An 18,896-nucleotide genomic window follows, 5' to 3' on the forward strand; every position below is an offset into this window, starting at 1 on the left:
TTATTCCCGGGACTTAGCTGTTCCATGTCTTTCCTGCTCCCCTCCACCCATTTTGCCCAACTCCCGACCTCCCTCCCCTCTGGCAACCATCATTATTTATAGTTCCTACCCTGCTTTTTGTTTGTTTATTCTTTTTTTTTTTTAAGTTCCATGTATACGATATGAGTGGAATCGTTTGGATTTTGTCTTTCTCGGTCTAATTTCACTTATCATAATACTATCTAGCTTCATCTATGTTGCCTGAAATGGCACAGTCTCATCCTTTTTATAGCTGTCATATCACAAACACACACACACAGAGAACGCATTTTCCTTATTTTGTCGATGGACACTTAGGTTGCTTGCATGTCTTGGCTATTGTAAACAATGCTGCCATAAACACAGGGGTGGGTATGTCTTTTTGAGTTAGTGTTTTTGTTTCCCAGGATAAATACCCAATAGTGGAATTATTGGGTCATATGATATTTCTATTTTTAAGTTTTTGAGGAACCTCTCTACTGTTTTCCACAGTGGCTGCACCAGTTTGCATTCCCACCGACAGGTCACGAGGGTTCCTTTTTCTCTACATCCTCCCCAAGACCTGTTGTTTCTTGTCTTCTTGATTTTAGCCATTCTAACAGGCGGGAGGTGGTATCTCATTGTGGTTTTGACTTGCATTTCCCTGATGATGAGTGCTGTCGGGCATCGTTTCATGTGTCTGCTGGCCGCCTGTGTGTCTTCTTCGTAGAAATGTTAATTCGGGTCCTCTGCATGAAGTGGTTGGTGTATGTGAACACCCGTTTCTCATGCTGGACACAACCACGATACATCAGATTTATTAAAATTGTATGTGAGACTTGTTGTCATGGTGCCAGGGAATTCTGTTTCAACTCTTCAAGTGTAGAAGGCTCCCTTTCAAATGAAATTAAAGTCAGGAAGGCAACCAGTCCTTGACATGTCGCCTTCATGCTCGAAATGGAGGCCAGTGACTGACGCGCAGAGTGTTGGTGGGTGTTTAGGAAGCAGTTTTGACTTCTGGTTCTGTGTTTCAGTCGTCCGCACTCTGCGCTTTCCTGCCAGCTGTGTCCTTGTCTTGTCACCACTCTTACCCCCTCACCCCCCCGCCCCATAACCCCGGGGTTAGGATGGGCCAGTCACTTAACAAAGATGTACTCGGCCATTATTTTTGTGCCAGATACTGACCTAGTTTCTGGGAAGAAAACAATAAAAGTCCCATTCCTGCCAGCAAGGACCTCACACGGTTGTAGGACATAGAGATAAATAAATCATTAAGATACCGTGCCCGAGCAAGATGAGAGGTGGGTTGTGAGGCAGAAGGAGAAAACCTGTATTTCTCCACCTTGAGGGGCTGGTGGTGTCGTACCTGGTAGAGACCATGAGAGGGGAGACATAGTGGTTATGCCTTACTGTAACCTTGGACGGCCTTCATGCAGTAAAATACACGGTGGGCCAAAATGTTCGTTTTATTTTAATATTTACTTTACCTTTTTAAACTGTTTTTGTTAGCCGAGCCACCACGAATCCTTACAGCTGCAAATACACTCTATCAGGTCATTGCAGACAGGCCTGCTTTGCTGGACTGTGCCTTCTTCGGGTCTCCCCTGCCGACCATTGAGTGGTGAGTAATGGCTCTGTTTGTCTTTAATATTTACATTTGCTAAAGCCTTCAGATTTCTCTGTGCGTTGGGTTTTTATTTATTCAGAAGACAGTGCAACCTCCATCATACTAAAATTATTAAATTCATTTGTAAAGAGGTCCTTGCTCGGTGCTAAATACTTCCACATTTAATCTGTTCAGCAGCATGCTGTGTCAGGCACAGAGATGTATGGAAGTATATGTGTTGAAAGTTTAAGGTATGGTAATATGTTACCATGCCATGGCATCACCTGGGACTTCACAAGGAATGGTGCCTGGGGACTGGCAGGGGGCCTTTCCTTGATAAGAAAGAATCCTTTGGGGGGCGCCTGGGTGGCTCAGTCGTTAAGCGTCTGCCTTCAGCTCAGGGCATGATCCCAAGGTTCTGGGATTGAGCCCCACATCAGGCTCCTCCGCTATGAGCCTGCTTCTTCCTCTCCCACTCCCCCTGCTTGTGTTCCTTCTCTTGCTGGCTGTCTCTCTCTCTGTCAAATAAATAAATAAAATCTTTAAAAAAAAAAAAAAAAGAAAGAATCCATTGGGGTTGGGGAGAGGTTCTGTAAGCTCAAAACCAGCCTTTGCTCCCCCACGTTCATTGTTGGGACCTCTTCCACCTGAGCTTCCCGACTTGGACCCAGCCAGGCTTGCTCATGTCTTTTCACTCCTCACATCAAACCATCCCCCGTCGTGTGCCACTCGGGATGGCGCCGCTTGCTTACTTTAAGCCTGAGCTGGGAGGTGCAAGGCGAAAATGGGCAGCAGCTCTGAAGGAAGGAGTGAGAAAAGATTAGAACATTCAGTGACTGATCGCCCATCAGGGACCAGACACAGAGCCAGGCTCCCCCGGCCGATGCGAGAGCAAAGCCAGGTGTAGGATTAAGGACAGTCTCCCCAGGTCTCCACCTTAGCCGCAGAGAGGAGAAGCACGGTGCTTGGGCAGATGGCGTCCTAGTGAGGTCACGAGGTTCCCATTTAGCTTAGGGTGATGTTGTCTCGCCGGTTTTATCCATCCCCCCTTCTGTCTGACAGGAACCAGGAAGCTGAACGGACACTTACTTCACATACATGCTTTGTTGTTTTTCTTCCCTGAATATTTTTCTGTTCATACAAATCAAAAATCTGTTCAGAATTCAAATCAAATACCTTCTTATCGAGTTGGCTTTAGACTTGTAGCTTGCAGATAGACTTACGAATATGTTCCAGGAGGAAGAAGAGGTCAGAAAGATCTGTCGTCATTTTGCCTGTTTTATCACCCATGTGGAGATAGAATGGATAATAACGTATTAAATATGAATCTGATACAGAAAATTACAAGTGAAGTATTTCATATTGTCACCCTGATGCTTCAAACACCACTTCTCGTGAAGTTTTCCAGTTTTATATCCTGCCTTCCACGGACCCCACCGACTTACAGCCATGACATCCCAAACGTCTTGTGCACATTCCAGCCATCTCTGAACTTGCTACTATGACAAAGACCATCATGTGTTGACCTCGAACGTGGCATTGTATGTCTGACTTCAAATTATGATTTTTTTTCTTCCCATTGTGATCATTTCTGTAATGAAGGTTCAAGGGAGCTAAAGGTAATGCCCTTCGTGAAGATAGTTATGTTTTCCACAAAAATGGCTCTTTGGAAATTCCTGTGGCCCAGAAGGACAGCACGGGAACTTACACATGTGTTGCAAGGAATAAATTAGGAATGGCAAAGAATGAAGTTCACTTAGAAATCAAAGGTAAGGCGGAGGTGACAAAGTTTTTTCAGGTCTTACGTGACTTTGAGCAAATTCTTCAGCTTTGGCAATGGATAACAATAGCTAAATTTCAGATGCAACAAGGATCATCAAACAGCCCGAGTATGCAGTCGTGCAACGAGGGGGCACAGTGTCCTTCGAATGCAGAGTGAACCATGATCACACCTTAATCCCCACCATCACGTGGCTGAAGGACAACGGTGAGCTGCCCAATGACGGAAGGTATTTAAGACCATTTCTTTCCTTTCTCTTCCCTGCCTCTTTGTGATGCTCTGAACTAAAAGTTTATTGTAGAGTGACTTACCAGTGGTGTTTTTAAAGTTTCTGAGATCTGGTCTCTCCAAAAAAAAAATAAAAATAAAGTGCATTTTCTACCTCCTGCAAAACGTGCGGACCTAAAAAGGTATCAAGTTATTGAAATCAGACCCTGAGAATGTTTGTCTTTGTGTGCTGGTCTCCTGTGTAATTCAGGATGGGAAAAACCTTTAGGCCTTGGATGACTTCCATTGTTTTCTACCTTGTACAGTGAAGTCTTGACAGACGTTTTCATCTACAAATAAGCAGAAATGTGATCGCTTTAATCAGCAGAGTGCACTTAAGTCCTTGTCGGTATTTTAAAGGACACCAGTTTTCATTTGGATAGGGAATTTTCTTTTGATTTCACCTAAAGCCAGTAGAAAGAGAAGGGGGGGAGAAAAAACCAGGTAAAGAATTTAAAAGAGCCTAAACATGTCGTGGTCCTTGAGCTTGGAATGGAAGAAAAGTCACACCCGTTTTCCTCCATTTGAAGGAATAGGTACCTAGCTGACCCAATGAATCTTAGCTGTCACGGAGGCTACAAACATCGCCCCCTAGTGGAAGAAATGCCGTGTGCTGGTGGAAATGTTTCCTGTGGTTTGCTTCCAAGTGTGCCTAAGCAGTGTGTGTTGCTTCACTGACCCCCCCCAAAACAAAAACAAAAACAAAAACAAAACGAAAAAACACCTATGTGGCCTTTCTTCAATACCCAGGATTTCCATCTAATTCTGTGCTTCCAGCTAACCAGGTTTTGGGGTTTTTTTTTTAAGATTTTATTTATTTATTTGAGAGCGAGCGTGAGAGAGAATAAGCAGGGAGCAGAAGGAGAGGGAGAAGTAGGCTCCCCACTGAGCAGGGAGTCGGATGTGGGGTGTGGGGCTCCATCCCAGGACCCTGAGATCCTGACCTGAGCTGAAGCCAGACACTTCACCGACGGAGCCACCCAGGCGCCCCCCAGCTGACCAGTTTGATTTGTGGAATCTGAGTCCGTAAAGATGAGAAGGAAATAGGAAGAAATGACCGTCGAGGGAAGGTGGCTAAAGCTTTAACTTGGAAATTCCCTGCAAAGACAGTGAATGATTAATGCATCCCCATTAAAATCATGCACGAATCCCATTTACATGGATTTTTTACCTACTGAGTAATTTCTCTTGCCAGCTAGTAAACTCTAGAGAGCTCTCCGTGGTCCTTGCTGATCTAAGTCATCCTGTCTCTTGTGACAAAGTCGATACTATTCTTTGTATTTAGTTACTCCCATGAGAGTTTATACATGCGGCAAAAATGGCACAAAATTTTAAAATACACGCTTTGTTAGAAATGGAGCTGGATGTCAAACTTTACATCAGAATCAGGGGATGTACTGTATGGTGATTAACATAATATAATAAAATAAAATTAATAAAAAAAAAAAAGAAATGGAGCTGGATGAGTGGTGTTCAAATGTTTCTTAGCAGCAGAAACCACAGGAGAGCCTGCTAGTAAGGGTTACGGCAGCTGCCCCCACCTCACCTCTGGGTGCCTCCCTGGTCTTTAGGGAAGCATCTAAATCTCCAGAGGCGAGCTTGAAAGCCACTGGGCCAGATGACTTGACATCTCTTCTCACCCAAGCTTCTAGTCCATTCTAATTGTTTTCCAGCTTTCATCATGATCAAAAGTGAGACATATTTTTGGGGTTTCTGCTCTAACAAGCTGCAAATGTTTGTCCTCTCTCTCTCTTTGTTTCAAATTCAGAATTTCTTTCATGCCAGTAATGCAAGCATCCCATCCTGTGTGGTCAGGTGTCCGTTTCAGCTGCTCTGAACCTGTTTTCTTCGCAGGTTCACTGTGGACAAGGAACATTTGGTGGTGGCTGATGTAAGGGACGACGATGGTGGGACCTACACGTGTGTGGCCAACACAACTCTGGACAACGTTTCTGCCAGTGCTGTGCTGAGCGTTGTTGGTAAGAACTAGAACACACCCAGCACCCCTGGCTGCCCTGTGTTAGGTCGGAAGGAAAACCGCCCAGAGTATATGTTTGCTTGGTATAATTTCACAGTTTTGTTGGGGAGTTAAATACCTGTATTTTTCCTCTTTGAGAGATGCCTTTGAGGCAGTAATTTCAGTATAAAGATACTATTATAACAGCGCTGGAATAAAATGATGGTTGTGCATATTAGTGATATTTTTATAAGAAAATCGGGAGAAATAATGTACTTTGATTTAAGATTGAGGATATCCCCCCCCACGTTTTTACTGCATGTTTATCAATGCTGTGTCCCACAGCTAAGCGTACAGCTTGGTTTTAGAATCTTAATCATGGTCAGTGTTTGTCTTCTTGTGCTATCTTGTATCTTTCCATGACTAATTTTGACTAAAATCCTTTATATTAATGTCCTTTCTAGCTCCTACTCCAACTCCAGCTCCTATTTACGGTAAACTAATATGAGTCTTCTTTCTCTGTTTTCCGTCAAAGAAGTTCACATGTGCAAAAAATAATAATAATAATAAGTCCTCTCTTTTCTCTACCACATCATTGATTGTGTTGCTTTAAGGACAAGGGCTCTGTCCAGCGTTCTGTTGCTCATTTACTGCCATAAATCATTTCTTCATTATAGCTCTGGAATGTTCCACTGAGTGTAGTACCACTCGTTGCTAAATATTTCATGTGTTATTATAAAGTCATTTCATTTGATAAAAGTCCCTCTTTGGTAAAATAGCATTGTGCTTTTTCAAAAGCTGCCCTCCACAGTTTCCAGAATGGGGGGCGGGGGGGAACACCTATTTCAAAGATCATTCCCCAAATTAGGTTTTTATTTCAGTTGATTAAAAGTTGTTTTGGAAACATAAATGTTTGGGGATTCAATTTTCCAGAAATTTACATAGAAAAACAATGGATGTTTAGAACAGTTGACCTTTGTATTAGACAAAAACAACTCATTGCATTAAAAAAACATAAATCACTAAAGAAGGACCAAAAGGAGGACACTTCCAGGTTGTGTAACTTTTCTGGAAAATAAATCAGAAATTATTTCCAGAACTCTTTCTGATTAAAGAATCCTCATCTTTATTCAACCTGTAAATAGAAAAATTAACTTTATGGCATAAACGCAGCTGGATTTTACACAGTATCATTAGTTAGGCTATTGGAGAGCTGCCCTTGGTAAACATTACTGTGTCTTTACTGATAGGAAAGTAGTGCCCATATTTTTATAGGCCTCTGGTTCCCCAAGAGCCACAATCACTCCCAAGAGCACGGTCAGGAAAAAGCCCAGAGGGAAACGTTACCTCTCTGGATCTCAGACGCACCGTCAGAAGAGGCAGACGTGCTTCCGGGACATCTTCGTCCCCGCCGGTGTCTGTACCCTCGTGTCCCCTGAGAATACACACCCCATGTCCCCATGTACCCACCCAACTGTCGTACTGAACATCTGCATGAGGTATGCCTGCTGAGGGCTACTTACATAGCATCAATCTTTGAATTCTCCTAAAAATATAAATATTCCCCAGGAGCTCCAAAATCTGTAATGTCACACATTCCAGAAAGAACTTTGAAGTCTTCTTAAGCAGTACATTATATTTGCCTGTATTGGTCTGTCAGCATTTGATTTTCTCTATCTCTCATTTATTAGAAATGAAGCTTCAATATTATTTTTTCTGTCTGTGCTCCTTCATGTCTATGAGAAAATACACTGAGAGTGCTGGTGAACCAAGTATGCCCACCTCACTGGTTTTGGTCACAACTGATTTGGTTTCATTTGAAAAAGGAGTAAGCCAAACTCATTGATGGGTTGTCTTGGGTGTGCTTGTGTGTTCCCAGTAACCTCAGTGGCTCCCATTTCATTTCACATGCATGCTCATTGACCGTTAAGTGTGCTGTGTCTTTAAGATGCTCCCCCACCCCACCCCCGGCAATAGTATCACAAGTAAAGGAGAACCTCATAAGGATGGATGGTTAACGGTGGTGTGTGTGTTTGGTCTACAGATGTCCCAAATCCTCCCTTTGATTTAGAATTGACGGATCAACTCGACAAAAGTGTTCAGCTGTCGTGGACGCCAGGCAATGACAACAACAGCCCAATTACAAGTATGTCGTAGCCTTGTCTTTGTCACTGATAAATTTCACGACCATTTCCGAAGCACTTTATCACATGCAATTGAAATTCCTTACAGAGATATTTGCTGGCATTCTCTGCTACATTACTAATAGAACAAAAACGTTGATCTATCACTCTCCTCTCTCCGGAGCCTGAGTTATTTCTGGTTACAGCCTCTGGGATAGGATGCCACTTAGATACCAAAGATGTTAACTAAGCAAATACACTTTCATTTTGTGTATGTGACCTATCAGAATCCCCTTAAATCTCCACCGTAGTAGGATGACGCATTGTAAGCTATTCATTTTGCCCATTAATGCAGGAGAAAAGGACAGGAGGACCAGGCACTCTTCTGCCAGTGTGTATGTTAGGAAACAGTTGGTGAGTAAAGTGATTTTGCAGACCCACAGTTGGTCACAGAGCTGGGGGTGGACAGCAGGTCTGTTAACTTCCAGTGTGGGCCTCTTTCCTCCCATCAGCCCCTGCAAAAAGAGGCACATTCCAGTGTCGGCCCCTTGCCATCAGGACACTAGCCTAGGGAGCAAAGTCAGGGGAGGGGCCCCACCGTAAGGATACTGGAAGAGCTTCATAAAATTAGACCCTAGAAGTGCTTGGAAATTTGAAAACTGAAAAATACTTGAGAGGGTATCACAAGCCTATCATATATTATGACCTTCAGGCATATGCCGCAGGAAAGCTAAATTCCTTTCTGACGAGTACCTCACATGACCCTGAAGTGATGTGTGTGTTGATGTATTGCACCTGCTGGTAAAGCAGAATATATCCAATGAAATTCAACAAAAACCTTCTCTCCATCTTATGTTAGTTAGAGGTGTTCTTTTCCCAGCTGAGTTTTCAGTCCTTGATCAGAACCCTCATTCATTCATGCTGAATGTTCCAGTTAAATTCAATACAATAGCCCGATTTAGCTGGCTAGGATGCGTGGAGACTCTTTGTACCTATATTTAAATGATACCATTAGATTCCAAAGCATTTCTACTCTATCATTTATTCACTCATTCATTCACCAGATATTTATGGAGTGCCTGTTATGTACCAGGCATTGTTCTAAACCAAAACAGTCAAAAATCTATGCCCATATGGAGCTTATATTTTAGCTGAGGACACAAATAAAATTAATAATAACATAGTATGCTGTTGCATATAATATCATTGTATATGTATATACATATGTAAAATGCAATACACATGGTCTATGCATAGAGAGAGAGAGAACGCACACACGCTCTACTCAGATCTCTCTTCAGAAGAGAACCCGCCACAAGGAGTGTTGGCAGCAGGCTCCTGCTGCTGCACCTTCCCCAGGGATCTGCTGTGTGTGCACACGAGGCCACACTCTTCCTGAGCTCCTGCAGCAACGAAGGGGTGGAGTGTGAACCGGGCAGGCCTTGTAGGCCACTGTAAGGTTGGAAATCGTTGAAGGGATTTGAGTAGAGGAGTGATTAATGGATCACCCTGGCTATTTGATTGAAAACGGTCTAGGGGCACCTGGGTGGTGCAGTAGGTTAAGTGTCAGACTCTTGGTTTCGGCTTCGGTCATGATCTCAGGGTTGTGAGATCAAGCCCCGTGTTGGGCTCCACACTGACCACAGCGTCTGCTTGAGATTCTCTCTCCCTCTGCCCCTCCTGCTCATGTGCAATCTCTCTCTCTCTTTCTCAAGTAAATAAATAAATCTTTAAAAAAAGGGAGGGGGGAATGGTCTATAGAAGAACAAGAGGGGAAGCAGGGAGACCAGGCAGGACCACAGTTCTCTGTGAACTCTGTGAACTGTTCCCTATGGAACCTCAGCGAACTCACCAGGGTGCCTCGGGATATGTTTTAAGTTTTTGACTTTTAAATTTTGGTGTTCAAAAAACACTGTCACATCTGTCAGACACCACATGAAATACGAGCTCGGGGCAGTTTCTGGTTCCCGCACGATATTGCGGTTCTGTATTGTGATGCTGCCGTGTGTGCAAAGGTAAAAAGCAAGTGCGGCATGATCCGTGATCGGGATCGCTCCTGGCCGTAAGCAGTGTGTCACGCCGTCAGAGAGAAGCGGGTGCAGTTACTGAGTCAATGAACTGTCCACCTGTGCAGTTCAAGGGGTGGCAGGGGCTGCCAATACAAATGCACAAGTCACCAGTTTCTGAGATTGGAGATCACCAGCCAGTGAATGGAGATTGAAAGGTGAACTGGAGCCACTTAGCTTCGGAGCACTGCAACACAGAGCATTGCTACTACATCTTGTATCTGTAATTCATGTCACGATACGAGGCACGTTATAGGCAATTGATAAATATCTAAATATCTGGTTTTTTTAACCAGGGTAAAACATGTACATGTCACAAAATTTTAGTAGATGCGAAAGGGCATGCACTGAAAAGTAAGTCTTCCTCCTACCTCTGACTCCCACCATTGTTATCAGCGTGTATACTCTGGGAGATAATACATGCATATTCACACATATAGGTATCTGTGCACATGACAGTCCATCTTTGTGCTCTTACTCAAGTGTTCCGCACTGTTCTATACCCTACCTGCTTACACTTAACAGTGCAGCTCAGGAATCATTCCGTTTCGGTGGCATATGGAGTAGCCCCCTTCAGTTTTTACAGCTGCAGAATATTCCCCTTTGTGGATGCACCATAATTTATTTGATCAGTGTCCTGATGATGCACGTGTAGGTTGTTTGCAATTAGCTTGTTTCAGCTGCAAACAACGCTGTGATGTGGGTTCTTTTTCATGTGCCTCTGAGCATATGTATGAGCCCATTTATTCAAAATAAATTGGTAGGAGTTTCGTTTCTCAGTCAAAGGATATCTGAGCTGAATATTGTGAGATGTTCTGAATTGTCTTCTATAGAAGTTACGCCAATTTACACTTCCCAGAAAGAAAGTAGGAGAATGCTTGTTTGCCTGTGTAATGGTCAACAAAGGATGTTAAACTTTTGATTGCTGCCAGTCTGTGTAGCGGAAAGTGGTATCTCACCATATTTATTTTAATTTCTCCTGTTATGAAAAAAAGAAAACCTGACCATCTTTTCATATATTGAACCTTTCCTAAGGTTATGGAGACCACTTCTATACAGTTTTAAGTAACTCAACTCAGCATATTCAAGAAAGAATACTAAATATTATTGGGTATGCTTAAGTATTGAGGATAATGATAGAACTCTTAAATCAAAATATTCTTCCAGTTTTTTTCTTGAAAGTGAAATAATTCATGTTCAGCTACTCTTGTTAGCTTGTTCTGTTCCTTGTCCTCGATCCTACCCTCGGTGGCTGACCTCACTGTCTTGGGTTCTGTGTGTGTGTGTATGTGTGTGTGTGTGTCATGGCCAGAATTCATCATTGAATATGAAGATGCAATGCACGAGGCAGGACTGTGGCACCACCAAACCGAGGTTTCTGGAATGCAGACCACAGCCCAGCTGAAGCTGTCACCTTACGTGAACTACTCCTTCAGGGTCATGGCCGTGAACAGCCTGGGGCGGAGCTTGCCCAGCGAGGCATCCGAACAGTATTTGACCAAAGCTGCAGGTAAAGCGGGGCTTCTGTGATGGGAAATGAAATAGAAAAGTTTTCCACTGTTTAAAAAAAAAAAAAGACCAACACTTACACACCTGTGGCTGCTTACCTTCCAGAACCTGATACAAATCCCACGGCTGTGGAAGGACTGGGATCAGAGCCTGATAATTTGGTGATTACCTGGAAGGTGAGCTTGGCATGAAGCCTTCAACTTTCCCCGGTGTATCTTAGAGTGAGAAAAAAAAAGTTGTGTTTATTAAACAGTGTCTGTGGTGGGGCGCCTGGGTGGTTCGGTCGGTTAAGCGTCCGACTCTTGATTTCAGCTCAGGTCGTGGTTTCAGGGTCGTGAGATTGAGCCCCGTGTCCGGATCTGCTTGAGATTCTCTCTCTCCCTCTGCCCCTTACCACCACCCCCGCTTGCGTGCTCCCTCTCTCTCTCTTTCTCTCTCTCCAAACAAACAATGGTATTACAATCCCATTTCATCCATTTTGGGGAAAAATATATATTACATCTCTTTCTTTTTTTTAAAAGATTTTATTTATTTATTTGGCAGAGAGAGAGACAGCCAGCGAGAGAGGGAACACAAGCAGGGGGAGTGGGAGAGGAAGAAGCAGGCTCATAGCGGAGGAGCCTGATGTGGGGCTCGATCCCATAACGCCGGGATCACGCCCTGAGCCGAAGGCAGACGCTTAATGACTGCGCCACCCAGGCGCCCCTACATCTCTTTCTTTAAATGACATTATTGTGTAGCAGTTAAAAGCTTGATCCTTGGAGCCCAGATGAATGGGTGCAAATCCCAACTTTGCCACTTACTGTGTGAGTGGTTGCTTAACATCACCATTATGTATTTGTATGATGGGACTAGTCATAGAACCAGCGTCACACAATTAAAGGAGTTAATACGTATAAGGCCCCTAGAACAGTGCCTAGCACGTATATATGCTCAATAAATGCTAGCTGGTATTATCATCATCATAGAGAGCCATCTAGAAGACGTGTACCAAGTAATTCCTAGTAGTCAACTTCTTCTTCTCTGCTTTTCTCTCTCTCTCTCTCTCTCTCGTTTTCTGATTTATCTGTATTTTCTGGACTTGGAAAATTAACATATATTCACTTGTGCGATTTTAAAACTTATTTTAATAGACCTATGCATGCACACTTATATGCATACATACTCGTACATATTTGTATACATACATACGTGTAAACCAGGATAGACTGACAAGACAATGTTTTCTTAAGATTTTATTTTTAAGTAATCTCTACACCCACTGTGGGGCTCGAACCCACAACCCCAAGATCAAGAGTCGCACGTTACTCCGACAGCCAGCCAGGCGCCCTGACGAGCCAACTTTTTTTTTTTAATAAAGAAGCAGTTCACAAGCTTCTGGGTCTAAGTAAAATAGACAATGATGTCCTGTCGCACAAACAGGAATATATAAAGGAAACTATGTAACTGAAACACTCTGAGTAACCCCCCCTCCTTGACTGGAGCCAGAGTTTGAGAGGCTTATGTGGTATTTACAACTTTAAAATAGAAATTAACAACTTCGAAATGTTGATCCCAAACAAGCTTTGAATCTCATCATGAATGAAAACAAAAAAAAAAAGATAAAAGGTCCCTGGAGGACATTGTGAATAGCTCACATTTTAGCATTTCAGTGCTCATTTTCCTAAAGTCTGGGAATTGAATTTGGTGTCCCGGGAAAAGGTTGCTCGGTCTGATCTGTTTTAGAAGCTCTGATTATTTGGCTTTTCTTCTAGCCCTTGAACGGTTTCGAATCTAACGGGCCGGGCCTTCAGTACAAAGTGAGCTGGCGCCAGAAAGATGGCGACGACGAATGGACGTCCGTGGTGGTGGCAAATGTATCCAAGTATATTGTCTCGGGCACGCCAACCTTCGTTCCATACCTGATCAAAGTGCAGGCCCTGAATGACGTGGGATTTGCTCCAGAGCCAGCTGTGGTCATGGGGCATTCTGGAGAAGACCGTAAGTGTTTGACGCCATTTCACTGATACTTTTGTTTATACCAGCAAAACAGACTTAGCAAAGGTGCAAGCCGAGGCCATTTCCAGGGGGTGCTTGGATTGGGAGGGGCAGCAATTATTTTGCTCAACATTCCTGAATGCAAAAAGCCTGCTACGTATGTAACAAACAGGTTCAGAATGTCACGTGTCATCACTTTTTAAAAAGATACATTATTCTCACCAAGTCAGATGAACAGATACCAAAAAAATCTATTCTCAATCCTTGATAATCCATAGATCAAAGCTGGGTCATACTTCAAGCCAGAATTGTTAGTGGCATTTTTGCATGAAATTCAAAATAACGTTGATACTTCTGCCTCTGCCCCCTTTCCTGTTTTTCCCTAGTCCCAATGGTGGCTCCTGGAAACGTGCGTGTGAATGTGGTGAACAGTACCTTAGCTGAGGTGCACTGGGACCCCGTACCTCTGAAAAGTATCCGAGGACACCTGCAAGGCTATCGGGCAAGTGAAGGGAGATTTTTTTGCTTTCTTCCCGTAGGAACAGGCCCTAGTGAATGCCAGATGAACTTCTCTTGGCCGGAGGCCTTGAGAGTTCGTCTGGTTTATCACCTCGGACAGGCCATGTCTCTAAGGAACCCCAGCTAGAGCAGAAGCAAAACCTCACTGCATCTAAAGTGGGGGGAAAAAAACAAACAAAACCTATTTTCTCCATTTTCCCCACAGGTGACCTAAAATTTTTCCAACTAAACAATTAACAGAGGCACAAAATGGGGAAAACTAGTGTTTAAGAAACTAAAATTCAACCGAATGCACCTAGCTTTAAAGCAATACTGACCACACGTGTTAAACACACAAAGTTGTCCTGAAAATAATGTAGGCATTTTTAAAAAAATCATTCAGATTGTACTTCAAACCCATATAGTCCCAACAGGGTCATTCTTATGACCATCATTTATCTTTGTTCTTGGGAAGCACAGAAAGACATGCGTTGAGATGTGCGATGGATGGGCTAAGAACTGGTTTTGCACCCACGGAGAAAGTGACGGCTCTGATTTGTTAACACTGACCCCTAGAGATCACTGTCGGCACTGCAGCAGATTCAGTGTTGTTTTTTTTTTTTTCTCTAGTATTGCCAGATTGTGTATATATGTTGACTTCTCTTGAAAATGCTTTTAAACTTCTAAGAAGAATTTAAGAAGACTTAATAAACAGCAATTCTGGATTTTTAGCCAAAGTTGGTCAACTCTTCGCTTACCCACCTTTCCAAAACCTGTGCCTGCCATTTAATACCAAAAAAAAAAAAAAAAAAGTATTTTTAACGAAGTGATACAGTTTGGGTTAGTGAGAAAGCCCTACACTTGGAGTGGAGGACCCTCTGTGGCTTTTGCTTGCCCAGTGGCCGAGGACAAGCCACTCGGCGGTCTGGGGTTCATCTGTGCAAAGGGAATAATAATAAAAACTTCACTGTGGCTTTTAGGCTTAAATTAAATGATATATTGCCCATGACATTGTATTAGCTCTGGAGAAGTATGTAAATACTGGGCAGCAATTTTTGGTTTTAGAATATTTTATACAAGTAAGATGCTTCAATCCTTCCATCATCTTCCATTCCATTATGTTCTAGAGAGGTCTGTGTGGGTGTCACGCTGTTCGTTTCTTTCCCTCACACTTCTCCAAACCAGTAGTCTATAGCCCAGCTGCATCACATATTCTCAATTCCTTTTCCCTCATTATGTTTGGGTTTCTGCTGTCTTGCCTCATAATCAATATCTCTCAGTTTTGCCAAGAATCTTCTTCTAAAATGCACCACGGACATTTCCTAGGACGCAGCCATAAGACTTGAATCTCATGAGCAGGAGGAATCTCGTTTGCTCCCTGACTCGTCCCTGACTTTTGCCCGTGCTCTTTCAGATTTACTACTGGAAGGCACAGAGCTCATCTAAGAGAAACAGACGCCACCTTGAGAAAAAGATCCTCACTTTCCAGGGCAGCAAGACTCACGGCATGCTGCCTGGGCTGGAGCCCTTCAGCCACTACACGCTGAACGTCCGCGTGGTCAACGGGAAAGGGGAGGGCCCGGCCAGCCCCGACAGAGTCTTTAACACTCCAGAAGGAGGTAGGAGGCGGACGTGACTGAGATCCTAGAGCATATGGCTCGTCCTGAGAGGCTTTGCAGGACAGAAGGGGCCCCACAAAGCTGGCGTAGTGTCAGCTCATATGTGGCCCGAGGGTATGTGGGAGGCTTCACAATGCAAAATGCTGCCCCAAACCCCCTCTCCTGACTGAAGTTTTTCTCCACACTTCGTCACACTGTCAGAAACCTTGCTAAGTTGATGTTTATTTGCGTCATTAACTTTCTGCCCGAAGGGAGTTATGTAACTTCTCTAAGCCTTGGTTCCTTCCTTGGAAAAGCATGAGCACTAATGTGATAACCTAAGAAAAACACCTGGGAAGAAAAATAATCCTGTCAGTCGTAGTTGACTTCTTTCCTGGTGCACCTTTATCGTTTCTGCTGAAGTTGAACTGAGTTAGAAGGTTGGAGGTCTTGACAAAATGGGTTGGAAAGAGAAGGAAAAGCATTGCCAGAAGGGGCCATTGCAAGGGGAGGGGGAGGGAGGATCCAATATCCATCAGTGCAGGGGTGGGGCAGGAGGAGTTTGGGCACAGAGACATGGGAGCCTAGTAGATGAGGGAGAGAGGGACAGTAGAGTAAGGAAGATAAGGATTCACGCATTTGAATTTTGCTCCAAGCCCGTATTAAAAATGAGGCAAATCACTTCTGTGGATTCCTTAGGTCTTTTTGATACAAGTAGTTCGCAGACAAACCAGGTCCTGGCTCCTTTGAAGGGTTCATGATGTTGGCACCTGACCAGCATCCTCTGAGGGTCTTCCTGTGTCTCAGCTCCCCTCCTATGACAATTGCTTGTCCTCGGTCCATTGCTGCTTCAGAGGCTGAAGCCTTCTTCCTCTCGAGGCTTTCACTAGTGAGACCTCACTGCTCCTTGAGATGGTTCGGGGAAGGTGTCAGAGTAGAGATGACCCGCGAATTAAAGGATAAAGAAGAGAGGAAGTGGTATGTCCACAGACACGATGGTATGAAGCAGCATGGCTTCTTCAAGGAGCTATCAGTTGTGTAGCCAGGAATGGTGAGGAAAGAGAGGAAGGTGAGCGAGGGAGGGCCCATACCTTGGATGGTCTTACGTGCTACGGATATTAACCTGTAAGCCAGAGGCTCTTAACCGGAAGACTGGAGTTTCCGGGGGGGGGGTGTCAATGAATGGGTGTAAGGAGCTCCATGAACCCCCTACATTTAACGCAAATATGTGTTTACTTCTCTGGAGGCAGTTTTTGGCTATCATCCGATTCTGAGAGGAGTGGCTCGGGGAAGCTGAGAACTATGTGCCAGGACTCTTCTAGGCCCAGGCAAAGGCCGCTGAGGGCCTGAAGTGGGGCAGAGGTAGAGAGGAGAGTAGGGAATGGATGTACGAGGTAGCACTGACAGGATGTAGTGTCCCCGGAGATGGAGGAAACGAGGCAGAGGGAGAAAGTCGGGTTGACTCCTTGGTTTCTGGCTAGAGTGATGGGAGAGACAGGGGTGCCATTAGTGGGTCTCGGGAATACGGTGGGTGTGTAGAGGTGCTAGCGACCGGGAGGGAGAGCTGCCTCCATCCATCATCCCCATGAGGAAGTGAATAAAAGAAGACCAGGCATGTGTCCTCTGGTCATTTGCCAGCTTCTGCCATAGAGAACGTGACACCCTGCAGGCTGTCCCCAGAGCAGGGGGAGGAGGGGTCCGCCAGCACCGCGGCTTTTGTCCATCGCCGCGAGAATCTGGGCATCTGTCAGCTCTCCGATAAGAACCATTCTGCACCTGGGCAGGCTGGCTCATGCCCAGAGCCCAGCAGGCAGGGTGTTCTGGGTGTTTGGAGACACCTGGTTTGTTGGAGAAAACAGTTCTTAATAGCCCAGAACACAGCTGCGTCTACTCAAAGGTCTGGTTAGAATAGTTTCACTTAGTCATCAGTTTGCTTTTATTAAGACACCATTCACGACACAAGTACCATCTCCTTTAAAAATATTGGTTTGGATCCATCTAAAGGCAACGTTTTTATGTATTTTGGAAGATGGCTTTAATGAGTCTAAATGGAAATGATGAGAAAAAAAAGAGGAAGAGAACAGCTGAACAGGTTCTTGTCACGGATTTCTGGCAGTGTATTTTTGGCTGAATCGGGAGCAAGAGTGAGTTACAGAAAACCTTGGTGATTGGTGTGGACATGGTACAGTATGTCACCTGAATCCATTTTGGAAACATCCAAAAACTTTTTTTGACTCTGTGTTCTCTCACTCTAAGTGCCCAGTGCTCCGTCCTCTTTGAAGATTGTTAACCCGACACTAGATTCCCTCACTCTGGAATGGGACCCACCAAGCCGCCCGAATGGCATTTTGACTGAGTACACCTTAAAATATCAGCCAAGTGAGTTATTGGGAGAAGGCAAGGGGGTGGGGGGTGGGTATGGTTTCAAAAGGAAAAAACTCAGCTGTTTTCTTAAAATACAAACTGGTTATTTCTTTAGCGCTGTAGAATATCTCTGTATACCTTCCAGAGGTGTTCCAGAAGGAACTTCACATCAGACCTTCTAAAGACATATATGCTATTGAAAATCAAGCACTCTGTAGAATCCAACAGACCTTTGAGTGTGGGGTGGATGCTATTGTTAGATTAGGTAGGGGTGAGTTATCTGTAACCAGAAAATGGTAAGAAAAAAGGAAAAGGAGAGAGGAGGGGAAGAGAGGGGAGAGAAGGGAAGGAAAAAGGAAAGGAAAGGAAAAGAAACATAGAAAAAGAGGGGTTCCTTTGGCACAAGACCTCTGAGGACGAAGTTTGGGGTTACATGACACCACCTGCAAAAACAGAGAAAAGAAATGCTACTGGAATTCAGCCATAAAATTCCCCTGGCTTCTAAGCCGGTGGAGAACGTATTTCCCCCCCTTTTGCGATAGTATAGGAGTTGTAAACAGCGAACGACAGTTACGTCAGGCAAAGAGTGAAGAGGATTACAAAGGGAATGTAATCCAAGTGTGTCATTTTTGCTTGACATTTTTATTTATAATAGTATTCCTATAGCAATTAATGGGGAATGCTCATCTCTGTTATTTTTTATTGCCAGTTAACAGCACCCACGAATTAGGCCCACTGGTGGATCTGAAAATTCCTGCCAACAAGACGCGCTGGACTTTAAAGAATTTAAATTTCAGCACGCGGTATAAGTTTTATTTCTATGCACAGACAGCGGCAGGATCCGGAAGTCAAATAACGGAGGAGGCGGTGACAACTGTGGATGAAGGTAAGATGGGTATGTATAAAATTCACGTAACTCTAAGTGTCGCGAGACCAAAGTCTTTCACCTGAGCGTGTGCCTTCTCTTTCCTTCTCCCCACGGAGGCTCCATCTTCCCAACTAATGCGAACACTTGTTTGTAATTTCCCATCCGGACATCTATAAAGTCAATTATTCAATTCATGTGAGAATAACTATTGGTTATTTGTTTTCCGAGTCTGTGTGAAATTTGTAAACTGACTTTAAAATGTTGAGATGAGAGTGGGAAGTTACAG

The 18,896-nt window shown here is 44.0% G+C and overlaps 1 protein-coding gene across 27 annotated transcripts in view; it reads left to right on the top strand.

Annotated features, from left to right (window-relative positions):
• The window catches only part of NRCAM (neuronal cell adhesion molecule), a 272,829-nt gene that overhangs the window by 221,514 nt on the left and 32,419 nt on the right, over positions 1 to 18,896 (top strand). For 9 of the 27 annotated variants that reach the window (XR_004627115.1, XM_034666192.1, XM_034666216.1 and 6 more), the window contains 13 exons: positions 1,507 to 1,618; positions 3,206 to 3,372; positions 3,465 to 3,612; positions 5,505 to 5,629; positions 6,072 to 6,101; positions 7,652 to 7,753; positions 11,109 to 11,306; positions 11,411 to 11,481; positions 13,060 to 13,285; positions 13,669 to 13,784; positions 15,195 to 15,399; positions 17,635 to 17,757; positions 18,452 to 18,637. Coding sequence is in view for 26 of the 27 variants with exons in the window: in XM_034666192.1 (XP_034522083.1) it covers positions 1,507 to 1,618; positions 3,206 to 3,372; positions 3,465 to 3,612; positions 5,505 to 5,629; positions 6,072 to 6,101; positions 7,652 to 7,753; positions 11,109 to 11,306; positions 11,411 to 11,481; positions 13,060 to 13,285; positions 13,669 to 13,784; positions 15,195 to 15,399; positions 17,635 to 17,757; positions 18,452 to 18,637 (1,809 nt within the window). In the remaining variant the exon portion in view is untranslated. The remainder of the gene's footprint in view (positions 1 to 1,506; positions 1,619 to 3,205; positions 3,373 to 3,464; positions 3,613 to 5,504; positions 5,630 to 6,071; positions 6,102 to 7,651; positions 7,754 to 11,108; positions 11,307 to 11,410; positions 11,482 to 13,059; positions 13,286 to 13,668; positions 13,785 to 15,194; positions 15,400 to 17,634; positions 17,758 to 18,451; positions 18,638 to 18,896) is intronic. The other 18 variants (XM_034666185.1, XM_034666198.1, XM_034666227.1 and 15 more) reach the window with 3 other exon arrangements.

The sequence above is a fragment of the Ailuropoda melanoleuca genome, chromosome 1, assembly GCF_002007445.2.
Source record: "Ailuropoda melanoleuca isolate Jingjing chromosome 1, ASM200744v2, whole genome shotgun sequence".
Lineage (NCBI taxonomy): Eukaryota > Metazoa > Chordata > Mammalia > Carnivora > Ursidae > Ailuropoda > Ailuropoda melanoleuca.